Source organism: Zootoca vivipara, chromosome 15 (assembly GCF_965207765.1).
Source record: "Zootoca vivipara chromosome 15, rZooViv2.hap1.1, whole genome shotgun sequence".
Lineage (NCBI taxonomy): Eukaryota > Metazoa > Chordata > Lepidosauria > Squamata > Lacertidae > Zootoca > Zootoca vivipara.
The window spans coordinates 41,057,594-41,076,787 of record NC_142598.1 but is presented as its reverse complement, the minus strand read 5'-3'; the positions used below and the strand labels follow the sequence as shown (position 1 = coordinate 41,076,787).

General features: G+C 45.3%; 1 protein-coding gene across 4 annotated transcripts in view; it reads right to left on the bottom strand.

Moving 5' to 3' along the window:
* KANK1 (KN motif and ankyrin repeat domains 1) overlaps nt 1–19,194 on the bottom strand; it is a 123,599-nt gene that overhangs the window by 34,076 nt on the left and 70,329 nt on the right. For 3 of the 4 annotated variants that reach the window (XM_088658972.1, XM_088658971.1, XM_035097480.3), the window contains one exon: nt 18,254–18,368. In XM_088658972.1, coding sequence (XP_088515098.1) covers nt 18,254–18,290 — 37 coding nt within the window. In that variant the 5' untranslated portion in view covers nt 18,291–18,368. Of the gene's footprint in view, nt 1–14,254; nt 14,499–18,253; nt 18,369–19,194 lie in introns of those variants that run through there. The other variant, XM_088658976.1, reaches the window with a different exon arrangement.

Here is a 19,194-nt window from a genome sequence, read left to right as displayed (position 1 = left end):
CGCTTTGGTTTTGGAACGGATTAAGTCTGAGAACCAAGGGACCACTGTACTTTCATTTCACGGGCGCCTTCAAAATCCCTACCTACACGGGACTCTCTCATTCTTCTCCACAAAGGTAAGCTCTGCAGTCACAAAATCTTCCACCTTGACGCCCACAGGTGGAATATCCACTCCAAACAAAGCCACCGGAAGCCTCCAGGCCAGCCTCAGAGCCGCCAGGTAACAGCCGCTAAGTTGGGCAGAAGTAGTTACGTAATAAGGCTGTGCTGGCTTGTTACCTATTTACACCACCTTTCCTCTAAGGAGCTCAGGGCAGCATTTATGTCCTGCCCTTCCCATTAATCCTCACGACAACCCTGTGAAATTGTGGAGGCTGGAATATAGGGAATAGGCTGTGTACACATGTTACCTCCTAAGCATGTTCTCCCAAATCTTGGCCACCGTAGTTGCTCAAAGGGTTGCTGGGAACTGTAACTCTCTGAGGGGTAAACTACGGTTCCCAGAATTCTCTGAGGGGGAGGGGGGCATTGGCTTTTAAGGTAGAGGGTGCCTGCAGCCTACATATAATACTCTAGGCGCTGCACTTTGTTGTGCTTTTTAAATAATTATTGGGTTTTTTAGACCAATTATCTCACTGGAAAATGTTCAGTGTTTTCTTTTCCCACAGAAAATTTTCCATACTGTAAGTGCATTATTAAAAGGTAAAGGTAAAGGGGCCCCTGACCATCAGGTCCAGTCGTGTCCGACTCTGGGGTTGCAGCGCTCATCTCGCTCTATAGGCCGAGGGAGCCAGCGTTTGTCTGCAGACAGCTTCCGGGTCATGTGGCCAGCATGACAAAGCTGCTTCTGGCGAACGGAAACGCCGTTTACCTTCCCGCCAGAGCGGTCCCTATTTATCTACTTGCACTTTGATGTGCTTTCGAACTGCTAGGTGGGCAGGAGCTGGGACCGAGCAACAGGAGCTCACCCCGTTGCAGGGATTCGAACCGCCGACCTTCTGATCAGCAAGCCCTAGACTCTGTGATTTAACTCACAGCGCCACCTGGGTCCCACAAGTGCATTATTAACAATCTCCAATGGCAAGTACAGTACAGTCGTACCTCAGTTTAAGTACGCTTCGGTTTGAGTACTTACTCCGCGGACCCGTCTGGAACGGATTAATTCACTTTCCATTACTTTCAATGGGAAAGTTTGCTTCAGGTTAAGTATGCTTCAGGTTAAGTACGGACTTCCAGAACCAATTACACTCATACTTCAGGTTAAGTACGCTTCAGGTTGAGTACTCCGCAGACCCATCTGGAACGGATTAATCCACTTTCCATTACTTTCAATGGGAAAGTTCACTTCAGGTTAAGTATGCTTCAGTCTAATTACTCCGCGGACCTGCCTGGAACGGATTAATCCACTTTCCATTACTTTCAATAGGAAAGTTCACTTCAGGTTAAGTACGTTTCAGGTTAAGTACAGACTTCCGGAACCAATTGTGTACTTAAACCGAGGTACCACTGTATTAGGCAAGGCTGGAGGTTTCAAAGCTTTAATTCACGGGTGTCAAACACAAGGCCCGGGGGCCAAATCTGGCCCACCAGACCTCGTCATGTGGCCCGCCGAGCGCCCCAGCCAGCGGGACCCAGCAGCGGGACCTTGCTGCTGAAGCGCCGCACCGTCAAAGCGCCGACAAACAGCTGGGGCCGGGGGGGGGGGGGGGTAGAAAGGCGGCTGGAGCAGCGCTGCGTGGAGCACCCCGAGCCACAGCAGGAGAAGGAGGAGGCAGCTTGCCGGGTCAGCGCCCGGCAGCGCCGCACGGAGAGTCCCGAGCCTCTGCAACGCAGCAGTGCTCTGTAGCACTTTGAATCCTCCTCCTCCTGCCACGGCTCGGCGCCTGGAAACGGCTGCTGCTGCTGCTGCTGAAGCACAGACAAAGCACCCAGCAGCGCCGTGTGGTGGAGGAGGAGGATTCAAAGTGCTACAGAGCACTGCTGCATCCCAGAGGCTCGGCACTCTCCGCACGGTGCTGCCGGACACCGACCCGGGAAGCCGCCTCCTCCTCCTCTTGCCTCACCTCCTCCTCCTCCTGCCACGGCTCAGCCTCATGAACGTGAGCTCAGCAGCGGCTCAGCCTCACGAACGTGCAACTCTGAGGCTTTACGCACTTCTCCTAAAACGGACACCCACTGCCTCACGCTGCACGGGAAATGCTTTTTGCCCCTGGGTCCCTTCGCGCTCTTTTCTGGCGCTGAATCAAGGCGGCAACCCCCCTCCCTTTCTTTCTTTCTTTCTTTCTTTCTTCCTTTCTTCCTTTCTTCCTCTCTCTCGTTCTTATTCTTTCTTTCCCTCTCCTTCCTTCCTTCCTTCCTTCCTTCCTTCCTTCCTTCCTTCCTTCCTTCCTTCCTTCCTTCCTTCCTTCCTTATCTCTGTCTTCTCTCCCTCTTTCTTTTTCTTTCCTTCTTTATTCCTTCTTTCCTACTCTTCTTTCTTTCACCTCTATCCTTCCTCTCTCCCTCCTGCTCCCTCTTTTCTTTCTTTCTTTCTTCCTTCCTTTCTTCCTTCCGTCCTTCCCATCTTTCTTCCTCTCCCTCATTCTTATTCTTTCTTTCCCTCTACTTCCTTCCTTCTTTCTCCCTTTCTGTCTTCTCTCCCTCTTTCCCCCCCTTCTTTATTCCCTTCCTTATTTCCTACTCTTCTTTCTCTCCCCTCTTTCCTTCCTTCCTTCCTTCCTCTCTCCCTCCCACTCCCTCCTTCCTTCCTTCCTTCCTTCCTTCCTTCCTTCCTTCCTTCAGGGGATTACCTCTAGCAGATACACGAGAGAAGCATATTTCAGGTCAAACATCTATGGTGTACCGAGACAAAAACATTAACGGTGGGCAGTTTTTCTAGCCTGGTTTACTAGATACAAGAAAAATAAATGTGTTAAATGATATCGCTCTCTAGTGCATCAGAAAATGTCCTGATGCAAATCACGTTATGCAAAGGAACCCAATTCAGAGTTTCACAGCAAAGTGCCATCTCACAATTCATTCACAGCCTCAACAACTGATGCACACCTTAACACCAAAAGAAGGCACGCTGAAACCTCAGTTGTCGAATGCTTCGGAAGTTGAACATTTCGGCTTTCAAACACTGAAAACCCGGAAGTGAATGCTTGTGTTTTTGAACGCACCTCAGAAGTCAAACGGCTTCTGAGGTGTGGTGTTTCCCCATTTTTTCCAATGGATTTTGCCGACTGGCAATTGCACCTCAGCTGTCGAACGTTTTGGAAGTTGGTCTTCCGGAACAAATTATGTTCGACAACCGAGGTTCCACTGTACAGATAACTAGGCTGTGACAAAAAACATGAGAATAGAGGTGTGCTAGAATGATCCAGTTGTGCAGTTCCCACATCACAGAACCATGATCTCACACAAAAGCTGTATGTTTAAAAGCACAGGTGAGCAGGTTATTCCTGAATCCACTCCCTGTAAGAATAGGTGCCAACAAGCAATAGGTGCCAACGAGCAAATGCACTTAATATGCAAAATGTACATGAGAAGATTTCATAAATGGGCAATTGATTTCCACACCTAATCTTCCTCTCCCACACAACATCTACTGATCATCAATTTCTCCTGATGATCTAGAGCCGTGTTTCCCAACCTTGGGTCTCCAGCTGTTTTTGGACTACAGTTCCCATCATCCCTGACCACTGGTCTTTGCTAGTTAGGGATGATGGGAGTTGTAGTCCAAAAAAAGGCTGGATACCCAAGGTTGGGAAACACTGATCTAGAGACCTAGAAAAGGAGAGACCAAGAACTCTAGTCTACCCATTGAAGGGAGCAGAGAAACAAGGCAGGTTGCTTAGAGAAGAGTACGAGGCAAGGAGAACGTCCATGGAACTTTGTACGATGCAGAGGTCAAGGCAGCTGGAACAGAAATGCAAAATTGCCTGAAATTTTGATGTCATGGGGGAAACAGGCTTTTTTCAGGGAGTGGGGTTTCAGAAAAAAAATCCCATAAATTGGGGGGAGGGGGAAAGAAAAGCATGCAAAGCTTGTTTAGCTCCCTCTATGGATCAAAAGTCAATGTTACTAGAGTAACATAGAACGGGTGTATAATTTGGTTTGCCATTAAATCACCGTGTTTGGTATTTTAAAAAAACACAATTTATTCAGTAAATAATTACAATTTCAGTTTCCTTTTATTTGTTTTATTTTTTAATGTTACAAAGGGAGGTATAAGACGTTGAACTGTTTTGCCAGTTTATGAGGAGTAGGCAAACAATGATAAAAACAGAAGAAACCATGACCTTTGTAACAAAAAATGAAAATTACTATGCATTCTGAAATTATGGATTGTGGAAAACTAAGTCCTACTTAGACCAGACCCATTGAAATTAATGAACCCAAGTTAGTATGTCTATTAACTTCAGTGGGTCTGAGTAGGACTTGAGTTGAATCCCACCCAGGGTCTCCCTCAGTGCTCCATAGTGTCAAGGAGACGTCAAACATTCATTTCCATAAAAAGAGCTGTGAAAGGAAGAGGGCAGCGAGCCAAAACTCAGTTCATATTTCAGAAAGTAAGACTGATTAAATGCCATGTACTAATATCTGTTTCCGCTTTTTCTATATCTTCATATTTATCATCAAATTTATCACAGCCTTCTAAAAACCGAAGGTTTGCCCGAATTGAAACAAGCTTCTCCAGCTTTTCAGATTTCATAGTCCAACATTTTTTAGTTTTTTGGAAGGGGGCAATTTGGATTCCATCCCCCCCCCGGGCCATCACATCTCTGAGACCTGGGGGGATAGGGCGGTATCCAAATGTAATAAATAATCATGATGATGATGATAATCTCTAAGTAGGAGTAGCTTGCTTTGAATATAATGCATATTCACAGAGCTGAGCTCAACAGCAAGAGATGGCTCATGAGGAACCACCAGACAATTTGTGGGGCAATGAGTTCATGCTTCTTGCAACAAAAGGCACAGAGACCAGGCTCTGTTCTGCTCCTCCAATGGACACCCTCAGACACCGCAATTAATTTTGCAACGTATGTCATATGCAAGAGAGAATGTGCCCAATTACAGCATTCTCTGAAATGTACCTAGTCACCGTTTCCATCCTGCTTTATCGGCAAAACGCCGATCTTCAAATATTGGGTCAATGTCATCCTCAGGTAAATTTTTAAATGACTTCCTAAGATGGGAACAAACGATGCAATGCAAAGAAACATAAAGGAAAGGACACAGGTGCCATGTCCTTCCCTACACCAAAGGCTCTTTCATTCTGCAGATTTCTATATGTAGAAAGGATGGAGGCAATTTTTGCAAATCCCGCCCTCTGTCTTCTGCAGTCTTGCATGCTGCATCCCATAGTGCTCTGGAGAGCCCCCCGTACCCTCTGGAGCAGATCACAGGGACAATGAGGATTGCTGGGGGTGGGAATCAGCAAAAGAAAAAGAAAAAGGCCTCCCTCCCCCTTCTATTCTTGGAAGCTTCTGCAGGATCCAAGAGCCATCTCTGAATGAAAGGACAGCATTGGATATAGCCAGAAGTTCAGTGGTACATTCCTCCTCCAAGATTCCCGATAAATGTATTTCAATCACCCTCGTACACAGGAATACGGATATTAAGAGTTATCACAACCAGAATAGCCTAATACGGGGTGTTAATAAAAGACCACCAGACTCCTGAGAGGAATGGGCAAGCAGGTGAAACAGAGGAGGGAAAGGGCCAGGTTGAAACCAAGGAAGGAAGTGTGCTAAAATGGAAGGTTCCCCCCCGTCCTCTGCTTCTGTTAATTCACATCTGATTCAGGAATCCTCTGCTAAAATCAGCTTTTCAGGAGTGAGTTGGGGCTCCCAATAAAATTTCCATTCCCTGTAGCCATAGCTACAGCCATGAAAAAGAGGGAAGGGGCTGGATGGGCACCACTCTATAGAAGGAGAAGGGGTACCTGGAGATTTCCAGGTGTGCTGCACCTCCGCTGCCTTTCATACAATGGCTAGGACCTAAAGGGCCTCCCTTTTTTTCTCCTAGTGTAATTTGGGATGCCCATGACAGAGCCCGCTTTATCCAGCCAGGGAATAGTAAGAGTAAGCGGGGGAGGCGAGAGCAAAGCATTGCCTGCAGAGGAGGAATGCGTAGATGTGTTTGTAGGAGGGTGGGAAGCCTTGTTGTTTGCCCCCCTCCCCAACCTGCCAACCATCTCTTCTGGACCAATCCCTCACGTCCCCATTCACAGCTGCTCTGTGCTTCGTGGGCCAGCCTGAATTCCCATTTCTACTCCTGTCTCTCTGCCTCTTCCCATCATCCCTGTGTATCCATCCTTCCCTTTGCAGCACCTTACAAATAATAATAATAATAATAATAATAATAATAATAATAATAATAATTTATTATTTATACCCCGCCCATCCGGCCGGGTCTACCAGCCACTCTGGGCGGCTTCCAACAGAAAAATAAAACACAATAATCTATTAAACATTAAAAGCCTCCCTGAACAGGGCTGCCTTCAGATGTCTCCTAAAAGTCTGGTAGTTGTTTTCCTCTTTGACATCTGTTGGGAGGGCGTTCCACAGGGCAGGCGCCACCACCGAGAAGGCCCTCTGCCTAGTTCCCTGCAACTTGGCTTCTCGCAACGAGGGTACAAACCACGCAGGAGTCCTCACTCCAGGACTTCAAGGCACCCTACCCCACCCCCTTGTGTCATTGTGACACCCACCTGCCAAATTTGCACAAGCAAGAGAGAGGGGTCACACTTCTGCTATTCATGCCCAGTGTTGTTCTAACTATGGCTGAGAGCACGGACCTTCCTTGCAGGATGAGAACAATCCCATTTTACAACCAGTCTAACCTGAGAGATGGATTGGGTTTTGTGACAACATACATTTCCCATAGCAAATGCAACTTCAAGTTAAAATAATTATAAGGAAAAGGAAAAATAGATAAGCTGAAAAAAGTGAAGGAATCAGAAGAGGCTTGCAAATATCCACTCACCTAAACCTTTGCTGCAGATGAGACACCCAGATGACTACTAAGATGGGGCATTTTTAAAAAATAAAAAATAAAAAAATCCTTTTAGGAATTTCATCAGTCATAATGACTCATGTGGTATAAGAAAGCCTACATTGCGAGCCTAAGTGTCAAATAAACAGGAGAACGGCATTTGAAGGCACAGAGATTTCTGAAACATCAGCATGAGAACAACTTTGCTTATGGGAGGAACTTTTTAAATATAATCTAAATGCACATGAAGTTCTCAAATAACAAGTGGTGAAAGAAAGCAAATAATTGCATTAGCTCAGCTAGGATCTTTTGCCTGTTAATTTTAGTTTCGTGAGATGATACTGGATTAAAACTCAACTCCTGCTGGATTCAAAACATAACATCCTAAAGTTTATATGTTACTGAGCTTCTGGAGACATTCCAGGGGGAGAGGAGGCAGCTTTAAAATAGCATCCCCATCTAAGACAATATTCCACATCTTGTTTCAGTATTTACTGTCCAGTTGAGCCGAGCCCCCAGTTGCTATCGACCTATGTTACTTCTAAGAAGTATCTTCAAGGCAGACACAATTCCCTACGTCTACACCCCACAAAGTCACTTGTGTAGATCCAAAGGTGACCTGTTGGTAGTCAAGATAACCCCACAATTAATTGCTAGTTGCTATAGCAATGAGCTCATACATTTGCTTTGATGCAACCTAATCGGTTTGGTTTGAAGGTACCCTTATCTGTGGGTCTGAGATACTGGGCCCTGAGCCCAGAGAGGGGAAAACAGCTGCGATGTGTTGGGAATCGGCCACCTGTGCTCCCATCTAGTTAGGCAATGTGACGTATTCTGCTCCACTGTACAAAGAATTAATAAATTCTGGGCTGGGTGCAGACAAACCACCTCCTTGCTGCGGTACCTGCTAGCTGCAGTCCTGCGCTTGTAAGAGCAAGGGGAACCAACAAGCTGCTTTGGCTGTAAGTCTATACTCTTCTTTAATAAAGCATTAGGACTGACTATTCCAGTGATGGGCAACCTTTTGAGCTTAGTGTGTCAAAATTCTCCAAAAAACCAAGCATAACTAGGGTGGTGTGTCACTTCGAGAAAAAAACCATAATTTCATGATATTTATAGTTTAAATAACAAAAATGTATAATTGTAATATATAACTGTATTTAATAAACCAAAAACTAATTATTTAACCAAACCAAACCACAACCCCCTTATTTATCACAAAGTGCCCAGAGTTGTTGAGCTTTTTGGGGGGAGCTGCTGACCAAAGTTTTGGAGGTTTTTTGGGGGGTGCAAAAGTTGCTTTGCTTTGCTTTTTTGGGGGGGGGGGGAAGAGAACAGAAATAAATGACGAATAATACCTTCGCTGGAACTAACATGCAGCACCAACATAGTCTGCCAAAGCACCAAAAACCCCCAGCACAGAACGGGTTAAAAAATGAACGCTGTTACACCCAATCATCGCCTGCCATAGTGCCAGAAAAAACAGCATAGAAAGGGTTAAAAAACCAACCTCTGGCTACCAGGAACAACAACAACAACAAAAAGGATCCGGGTTCTGATGGGGCGCGTGCCAGCAGTGAGGGCTCTTGCGTGTCACGTCTGACACGCGTGTCATAGGTTCGCCATCACTGGACTATTCTCACATCTTTCGTCTCCTTGCCTGGCACTGCGCGGATCTCAAACTCCTAGGACCTCTTCTCTGGGGCCGGGGTGAGCTCACAATATCACTGTACAATGAAGAAGTTCCGTCAACAGCCAGGTGCCCCCCCCTTAGTTCCATTGCCATCCTGTAAGCATTTACTTGGGAGTAAGCCTCAATGGGAGGACCCAGGTGGCGCTGTGGTTAAACCACTGAGCCTAGGGCTTGCTGATCAGAAGGACGGCGGTTCGAATCCCTGTGACGGGGTGAGCTCCCATTGCTTGGTCCCAGCTCCTGCCAACCTAGCAGTTCGAAAGCAAGTCAAAATGCAAGTAGATAAATAGGAACCGCTACAGCGGGAAGGTAAACGGCGTTTCCATGTGCTGCTCTGGTTTGCCAGAAGCGGCTTTGTCATGCTGGCCACATGACCTGGAAGCTATACGCCGGCTCCCTCGGCCAATAATGCGAGATGAGCGTGCAACCCCAGAGTCGGTCACGACTGGACCTAATGGTCAGGGGTCCCTTTACCTTTAAGCCTCAATGGACTCGGTCGGGGTATGACTCTTCTGCATGTCCCAAAGAATTTCCACGGGATTTGAATAATTCACGGGCTGCATTCAGATGTTCCATTATGAGCTATTGTTTTAGTGAGACGTCAACAAGCCTAGCCTCTTCTCTCCCACACGGCTGCAATAAGGCACCGGGCGCCTCCACTGATGCTTAACCTCTAAACAAGTAGAGCAACATTGAACGCTCAGTGCTTGGAAACACCAGTGGAAGCTCCCTGGGAAAGTTTGCAGCCATCAATCCAGCCCACAGAAAACTCACTCAGAGCATGAGTCAGTTCTTTTTACTAGAGAGCTGAGAGTACAAAGAAAGTAGGAAGATTCTACGGCGTTAAAATTTGGGGGACGGGTGCATTTTCCCAGGTGTTTCAAACAAGGGTATTTTGAAGTTTCACGGGCCAACATTCTTTTGCAGGACTATGCTGCAGAACAACATTCACTTGGTCCTCATTTTCTTCATGTAATCCCTCACTGCGAGAAGTGAAGCTACAGGGAACCAGGCAGAGGGAGAGCCTTCTCGGTAGTAGCACCCAACCTGTGGAACGCCCTCCTGTCAGATGTCAAGAAGATGAGTAACTATATAACTTTTAGAAGGCAGCCCTGTACAGTGGTGCTGCGCTAGATGAATTAAATTCGTTCCGTGAGTCGCTTCATATAGCGAAAAATTCATTTTGCAAAGCGGCTCCCATAGGAACGCATTGAAGTGCGGTTTCCCATATGGTGCCTCGCAAGACAGGGGGGGGGGATTCGTCTTGTGAGGCACCCTATGGGACAAAAAAAATTCGTCTTGCAAAGCACGCCATAGGAAACTTTGTCTTGCGAGTCTCCATTGAAATCGCAAAACACTTTCGTTTTGCGAGTTTTTCGACTTGTGAGGCATTCGTCTAGCGAGGTACCACTGTGTATAGGGAAGCTTTTTAATGTGTGAAGTCTTATTGTGCTGCTATATGCAGTCATACCTTGGTTTTTGAACAGCTTAGTTCTCCAACGTTTTGGCTCCCCAACGCCGCAAACCCAGAAGTGACTATTCCGGTTTGCAAACTATTTTTTGGAAGCCGAACGTCTGACAAGGCGTCCAATTGGCTGCAGGAGCTTCCTGCAGCCAATCCAAAGCCGCGCTTTGGTTTCTGAACGTTTTGGAAGTCGAACGGACTTCCGGAATGTATTCTGTTCGACTTCCAAGGTACGACTGTATGTTGGAAGCCGCCCAGAGTAGATGGGCCAACCCAGTCAGTTGGGTGGGGTACAAATAATAAAATCATCATCATCACAATTCACCTCCCCAAATTTAAGATTAATACTACACCTTAATTAGGTAATCAGAATCTTGATAGGAATTGATCGTGCTCTTTCAAAGACTGATAGCTTTCTAAACAAGCTGGACATTTCCAGCCTCTGTGGCTTAAAAAGATAAGATCAGCTGTATATTGATCAGGTTTAAAATGAGCTACAAAGCAAGATGCTTGCAACCTTTGGGCAAAGCAGAGTTAAAATGCAATCAAGGCTGCAAAGTTACATCTGAAGGCTGAAAACTAGTTGTATAACGTTGTGTCCACACACAAATGGGGCTCTCCCACAGGAGTACGAATATTGCCTTTGCTAGAATACTCTCATTCCTTAGCTTAGGGGTCCCCAAACTTACCCAGCTTCGGGCCGGTTCCTCCGGCGCCGATTGTGCAGTGGGCCGGAGGGCAGGGGAACGCACTCCCATACGTGCGTGCATTCGCCTTTTCTGGCGCGGCGCCGGAAATGGCTCCTGCGCATGCACAGATGTCATTTCCGGTGCACTTCCGGGTCAGCGTGGCACCAGAAATAGCTTCGGCCCTCCGGCCCATGCATTCGCACAAGCTATTTCTGGCGCCACGCCGACCCGGAGATGGGCAACCACTGCCAGTAAGAGCAGGCGGCGGGGGGCACCAGGGGCCGCATAATTGGCCCGTGCGGGCCGTAGTTTGGGGACTCCTGCCTTAGCTGGTAAAAAGAAGCCACAGTGTAGTTTTCTGATGATGGTGAACAGCACTAGATATTATAGCATACAGTATCTTCAAATGATTGGACAGTCACTGAAGACCATCTTTCGAACAAGTTCTCTATAGAGACAACAAACGACAAACGTGGATCACTTTCTTCTTTGTTGCTGAGTTTTCACGAAAGAGGCCCCAAACTATTTTCAAAAGGTGCCTTCTCAGCTCCATTTGGCGAATGATGCTATCAAGTTAATTAATACACCTACATGCTTTTGAAATGCTTGCAAGCAGGAGGGTGTGTCCTCTAGAGCTGCTTTTCAGCATCTTTCCCAGGTTCCCAGAGAATGAAGAGCAACAAGAAAGAGGAAAATGCATGAGGAGGGAATACAACCAGGGGGTGGGGAGGGGGGGAGAGTTATTGTTAATTCAATCCCTTAAAAAACTAAAAGTGTGAAACTGTAAACATAACTATGGAAGAATGAAGTGGGAAGGCAATGGCTTTTACATTCTTTAGCATTTTCTTCAGCTTGAAATGTGACCTATGCAGAATTTTATACAATGCTTCTAGGTTTAAGAACCCAAGTTGCCTTTGTTAAAAACAAAAACAAAACCCAATTTGTATTTAGAAAGGTAATTTCTAAATGCCCAGTTCCAAGGCCTCTCCCCAATACTAACAGCACCTTGCCCCAACTTGCCCGCATGTCTCCTCCTCCTCAGGGAACGACTAGCTTTTCAAACAGGGAACAAACTGTTCAGTTTTCTTGGAAGGAGAAAAGCCTAACTTGACCAGGATACACAGTTAGAAGTAGCAGAAAATAATGCCTAGGCCAAGCATTTCTGTAGTCCCAGTGTGCATGCCACTGGGAGCTTCTCTATAAACCTGCACCTTGTAAAACCTGCACCTCATAATTTCTGCAAGCCACATATTGCTGCAAGGCAGTGTAAAAGCTCCACTCCTGAATTGCTCCTTCCCAGCCTGTCACAACCAACCATGGATGGTTTCTGCTAGGTCCCCCTTGACTAGAGACACCTTCCACCCGCAGTATCATGACCTAGGGCGCTGTTTCTTCTACCATGAACTCATGGAAGAGGTGCTCGCTCCTGCTTCCCATGTTCATGAAAAAACCCTTTAGCCTAGTCCCTCAGAAAGATACTCTAGGATGCAGAATGTGGTGGCATAAATCAAGACTGTACCACTTGAGTCCAAAATTTGGTGCACCACAATTCAGCCTGGACACTGAGGTCGGGCTCCAAGGGTCTTCTGGTGGTCCCCTCAAAGTGTTGGTATCTAAAGCCCTAAACGGCCTTGGCCCAGTATACCTGAAGGAGCGTCTCCACCCCCACCATTCAGCCCAGACACTGAGGTCCAGTACCGAGGGCCTTCTGGCAGTTCCCTCGTTGCGAGAAGCCAAGTTGCAGGGAACCAAGCAGAGGGCCTTCTCGGTGGTGGCACCCGCCCTGTGGAACACCCTCCCATCAGATGTCAAGGAGAGGAGATAAACAACTATCTGATGTTTAGAAGACATCTGAAGGCAGCCCCTGTACAGGGAAGTTTTTAATGTTTGACATTTTATTAATTTTTAATATTTTGCTGGAAGCCGCACAGAGTGGCTGGGAAAATATAATATAACAACAACAACAATTTCGATGCCTTCCATCAGCTTTGGTTGGTGGCCCAGTTGTGGCGCTATTTGGGCAGGGACAGCCTAACTTCTGTCATCTATGCTCTGGTAAGCTCTAGGTTATATTACTGCAACACGTTATACATGGAGCTGCCTCCGGAGACAGTTTGGAAACTCCAGCTGGTGCAGAATTCAACAGCCCGGTTTGTCACTGGGGCAAGATGGTTTGAGTCTATTGCACCAGTTCGGTGTACTGGCTGCTGGCTAGTTTCCGGGACCAATTCAAAGTGCTGGTTTTCACCTATAAAGCCTTTAACAGCCAAATGCCTAGTTATGGAGAAACATTTTCACTTTCTTTAATGTGGTATACCACAAGATGGAGCCAGTCCAAGTGGTACCGTAAGTAAAGGCATTTTCAGCATCAAAATTGATTTGAGGAGAGAGGGACACGAGTTTTCAGGAGCAATCCAAGCTAAAAGAAAGTTTAACCGGGTACAAGATACTAAAACATTTAGATTTAGATTCAACTCCACTTTAGAACACATCCAAAACTCAATCAGGATCATATCACACACAGCAAGAAGTGATATCAGGTACTCCAAGCACATGCCTTAAGTAGTCAAAGTAAACAGATGCCCTCCTCCCCACCCCAAATAAGCCCACTTTGGAGATTCCTGCCCCTTTATTTAAGGCATCCATGGAGGTTTCAGCTGAATTCTGAATAGACGGTCCATTGTAGACCACATTACATGAGACACTGTCAGGATTAATTGAAATAAATCAAAATAATTCAAAATTGCACCACACATTAAGATCTTTAAACAGATTACTACTGTTTAAAGTAGTACTTGAACTTCCTGACAGTAAGAGCTGTTCGGCAGTGGAATTTGCTACCAAGGAGTGTGGTGGAGTCTCCTTCTTTGGAGGTCTTTAAGCAGAGGCTTGACAGGCATATGTCAAGAATGCTTTGATGGTGTTTCCTGCTTGGCAGGGGGTTGGACTGGATGGCCCTTGTGGTCTCTTCCAACTCTATGATTCTATGATTCTATGATTACTACTGCACCGTCTATTCTAATTCAACTTACAAAATTTAATGACACTTTAAAGTGTATTCCTGAGACATGTCTGAAATCATTGCAAATCTTATAAAACTGACTTATTAACAGCGTGTTCTTGTTTAGCTTGCCTGCCTAATAAAGCGACTGCCGTTAATCCTGCCTCAAAGCAACGGAGACACAAACACACACCGTGTTCCTATGTTCTGACAACACAAAGTGCAAAGCAACACAAAGTGCAAAGACAAGTGCCAGAGTAAAAATTATAAACCCGCCTGCAAATTCCAGTCAGTCAGTATAGTCTTGCTGGCTAAAAGACTTTGAGAAGATCACACAACAACAACAACAACAACAACAACAACAACAACAACAACAACATAGGTCTACTCCCACAAATGTGTAATCGACGACTCATTGCTCACCACCATATCAAATTAGCTGCCAAACATCCCCTCTGGGACTTAACCTCCCGTTCGAAGGGCTACAACCGTCTCCACTAGCAAAGACTCCGACAACGGAATCAGTAAGCCAACGCTCTGGTCTCCGTCCCGATAGATTCAGAGCATGGAGAGGAAAATTCTCCGCCCGTCTAGCTTGACTTTCTACTCTTTGAGCACAGGGCAATTAAGGAACCTGTTCCGAGGTCTCTCAACGCCCAGTTGTTGATTGCGAGACCAGACTCCCTCACCCGGCACAGCGGAGAACCAATACCAGTCGTGCCGGGGAGTCCGACGCTGTTATGAAATGCTCATGATCTGAACAAACAGACACACACAAAACCAAGAACGACACGTTGGAACGGAGAGCTCAAGGGTGTATAATGCAAAGCAAGTCCCGACAGTGTCAGGACAGCAGAAGCCTAGTGAGCCTTTGCTTTGGGTGCTAAGAAGTCACTCTTAATGAGATGCAGGGGGCCTATTATTATTATTATTATTATTATTATTATTATTATTATTATTTTACGCATTTGCTGTAAGAAATATCAGTGTATGTAACGTGGCTGCGCCTTCAGCGATGATGTTTACCACTTGAAACAATGGAGCAGCCATACGAGTGTGTGAATTATTCAAAGCAGAGCTATCCGGTTTCCTATGTCCCTGACCAATAAAGAAACACATCGCAGGCAACACACACTCCGGCTGCACTGCAAATCCATCCCCACAAATTCCGTGCATAATCATTATCTCCCAAAGGAAAAAATTCCTTCTGTATTACGTAAAAAAATAGTTTCTCGGCCTTCTGAACAGAATGCCAAAATTGAAAGCAACTTCTGCCAAGCTAATAGTCCTAAAGGGTTTCCAGTTCCTTTCCAAACACCTCCTCTGGCACAACCTGCGCTGAAGTTCTACGGCTGACATTATTGGTTAACTGAAGGGAGACAGTAGCGTTAAAATCAATTTGGCCTTCTCCATTTGGTCTTCTATGTTTTAACCTTATACCTCCCAAACACTGGCATAGCTAGATTAACTTGTTATATATATTCGGTGTGTGTGTGTGTGTGTGTGTGTGTGTGTGTGTGTGTGTGTGTGTGTGTAAATCTATACTTACAGAGTTCAAATATCAGTTGAAGCCTACCTTTCATGTTCAAAATAGCCAGGAAAGTCGCCATAAGTGGAATTCAATATCACATTATTACAAATGCTCCGTCTGGGCAAGCATACTAAGCTTGCCAGAAGATTGATCCCTCCTGCTGTGTGTTCTGAGGATTCTCCCAACCCCCCAACGCCCCCAACCCAATTATTTTGGGAGGGAGGCTGTAGAGGGAGGAAAGGAGAGGAAGCCCCATTGCAGAAGCCCTTCCACTGGACTTCTACTTGTCATGATTTGTTAGGTGATTCTCACCAAAATGCATTGCAGTTCGGTATATTTCCTGAGTGGCTGAGATGCCACAACTAAAATTGGTATGTTTGTTTACTAAGTATAAATTTAAAGTTACATCCTACACCAGGGGTCCCCAAACTAAGGTCCGGGGGCCGGATGCAGCCCAATCACCTTCTAAATCTGGCCCGCGGACGGTCCAAGAATCAGCATGTTTTTACATGAGTAGAATGTATCCTTTTATTTAAAATGCATCTCTGGGTTATTTGTGGGGCCTGCCTGGTGTTTTTACATGAGAAGAATGTGTGCTTTTATTTAAAATGCATCTCTGTGTTATTTGTGGGGCATAGGAATTCATTCATATTTTTTTTTCAAAATATAGTGCGGCCCTCCACAAGGTCTGAGGGACAGTGGACCGGCCCCCTGCTGAAAAAGTTTGCTGACCCCTGTCCTACACATTCATTTTTAGAGAAAGGAGGGGGGGGTACAAGCTACATTACAGTAAGGTATTTGTTGAAGGGCTTCTTGAACATTGTGATTGCCTAATCCAACCCTAGTAAGCTTTCCTGCAGCAATTGAAGGAAGGAGGGTCTAGAACAGGGGTAGGCAACCTAAGGCCCGTGGGCCGAATGCGGCCCAATCACCTTCTCAATCTGGCCTGCGGAAGGTCCGGGAATCAGCGTGTTTTTACATGAGTAGAATGTGTCCTTTTATTTAAAATGCATCTCTGGGTTATTTATAGGGCATAGGAATTCGTTCATTCCCCCCGCAAAAAATATAGTCCGGCCCACCACATGGTCTGACGGATGGTGGGCCAGCTCACGGCTGAAAACGGTTGCTGACTCCTGGTCTAGAATCATATTTTCTGGTTGGACATATAATATAATAAAATCAGGTAGCAGTACTTAATTTTCTCCCAGATTTGGTGCACCCAAACAGAAGAAAAAAGCACAGATGTACGGCTTCAGACTTTTATAGTGTCGCCAGTGAAGCTGCTGTATAAACCAGTTCTGCAACAGGAGAGGCACACAAACTATTGGCGTGTACACACTGCATGACAGGTTGTGTTCTGTGCTGGGTGCAGGCGCCTTGATGTAGAGACATCATCCCCATGTCACACACCATTTGTCAATCTAAAGCTCATTCTGCTGGAACGGTTATAATCCATTTTGTGCCAATAATGCACTTCTCAAGCACAAGGGCGTTTCCAAGGGCCACCTTCTGCTGGGATAGTACTGCGCCACGACCCATTACCATGTCCAACTTGTATTTGAACGAAGCAAAATAGGAAGCAGTACGGTGGTATCTTAGCTGCCTCTATATACAGTGGTACCTTGGTTTACGGACTTAATCCTTTCTGGTAGTCCGTACTTAAACCAAAGTTTTCTTAAACCAAGGCATGCTTTCCCATAGCAGTGGGGGGACTCTATTTACAAATGGAACACACTCAACAGGAGGTGGAACATGTTCTGCTTCCAAGGCAAAGTTCACAAACCAAAGCACCTACTTCTGGGGTTGCAGCGTTCTTTATCCAACTTGTTCATAAACTAAGCTGTTCTTAAACCAAGGTATCACTCTACTGAGATATATATTCACTGCATAGAAGCGGCTCTCTTCCAAAAGACTGTGAATATGAGAATGTGTGTCTGTGGAAACCCTAATGGAGGGACGGGGAACAGAGGACACAGTTGCACACTAGTTTGAAAACACGTTGACCTGTGTGTATAGACAATGCAGTTTTCATGCAAAAGTGTTGTGCAACTGCAAACTGCTATGCAAAAATGGAAAAATGAGCCCCGGGCATTTCAGATGCAATGATTGTTTGGACCCTGGGTGAGAACCCGAAGGGTGAGGGCGAGGGTATATCAGAAGGAAAATGAATTGGTAATTCACTTCTAACTTTGTATTAAAGTAACATTTTTATGTGCAACTGTGTGCTTTTCTAGTATTTTTGTTGTTTACATTGTCCGTTGATGCTTCAGTTTTCTGTACACTGCTTAAGAGATATTTTTAAGATAGTAAGCAGGATGGAAATGTTGTAAACAACAACAACAACAAATTTCTATATAGCCTGTACAGACTTCTTCTTCTGGCCCAGTAAATGCATTCAGACCCTAGAGGCATCACCCTCTGCAAAAGGATAATGTCACAAGTGGGAGGGAATTGTGACAATGAAAAGATTCCAAACCAGATAGAGCTTTACCTCCATTTGACAGAAATCTTCTGTTCCTGGCAAGGAAAAAACAAAACCAGGAATGCTCTGTTTAACTCTGGTTATGCAAGTCTTCATAATGGTGCCATTAAGTCTCCCTACTGGTTGTTCTCTAATGATTCCAGGCCATTTGTTGCTTCTTGTTAAAAACAGAAGCCAGTTTGCTGCTATCAGTTATGCAACTTATACACCGGATTACTTGGATGCAGACATCATGCATGAGCCATTCAGACATGACAAACTTGACACGGAAATAACCTCATGGCAGGGAGATATTTCATGACGCTATTTCAATACTTGAGGGAATAAACATGTACACAACATTTTAAGGAACATTTTAGTATAGTCTTGCTATACAGGGGAGGTTACTTCTCATAAGGCAAAAAGTTACCTGTGGAGCTGCCGTTCATATTTGCTGGCTGGGCCATGCTTGCTCAGTGACAAATCCAGAAACTGACTGTTAGGAGTCATGCAAAGCAAGCATCAAATCCAATCAAGCATGCAACCTGAAACAAGAAAAAAAGGGTCATCAAAATACTGCAATTCCAAAACTAGTTGACTTTCATTATAATGATCACCAGGTATAGGCCCATGTCCTCAAGTTTAAGCATAGAAAATGGGATAGGCTGATGCATTAATAAATAAAATAATAATAATAATAATAATAATAATACAGAACAGTGTGAGTTTCAAAAGTCAAGTGACTTTAAGCATGACTGTCTTACAATGCACCATTAAGGCTGGGCTCACCAATAACAGAAGGATGAAAATATCTGAGCTGAACACAGAATGTTGGTAAAAATCCTCTACTGTAAATATGAAGTAATGCAAGCATGGCTTTGGCTTTGATTAGAGGGGGAATCAATAAGGCAGTGATTGTAACAACGAAGCCCTGAAATAAAGAGAGTCTGCGTGAGCATAAAGGAGCAAAGAACTTCAATTTGGACTAACAAATATCACTTTTACTTGCCTCTAGGTTGCTTGAAAGGCATTAGAGTCTAGACCAGAATCTGACTGAAATGTTAAGTAAGTAAGTAATTTTTAATTTATACCCCGCCCTCCCCGGCCAAGACCGGGCTCAGGGCAGCTAACATCAAATATCAAATACATTAAAACACAATCAAACAATTGATTAAAATACAGCTTAAAAATTAGAATCAGGAAAAAATTAAATGCCCACGAATTACAACCATAGGGGTCAGGAACCTCAGGGCCAGCTATCCATGTTGGCCCCACATGAGCCGATCAAAGGGCCAAAGAGGTAACTTACAGGGTCCCATAGAGGGAGGTCAAACTGGGCTCGGACTGAAGGCCAGGCGGAACAGCTCCGTC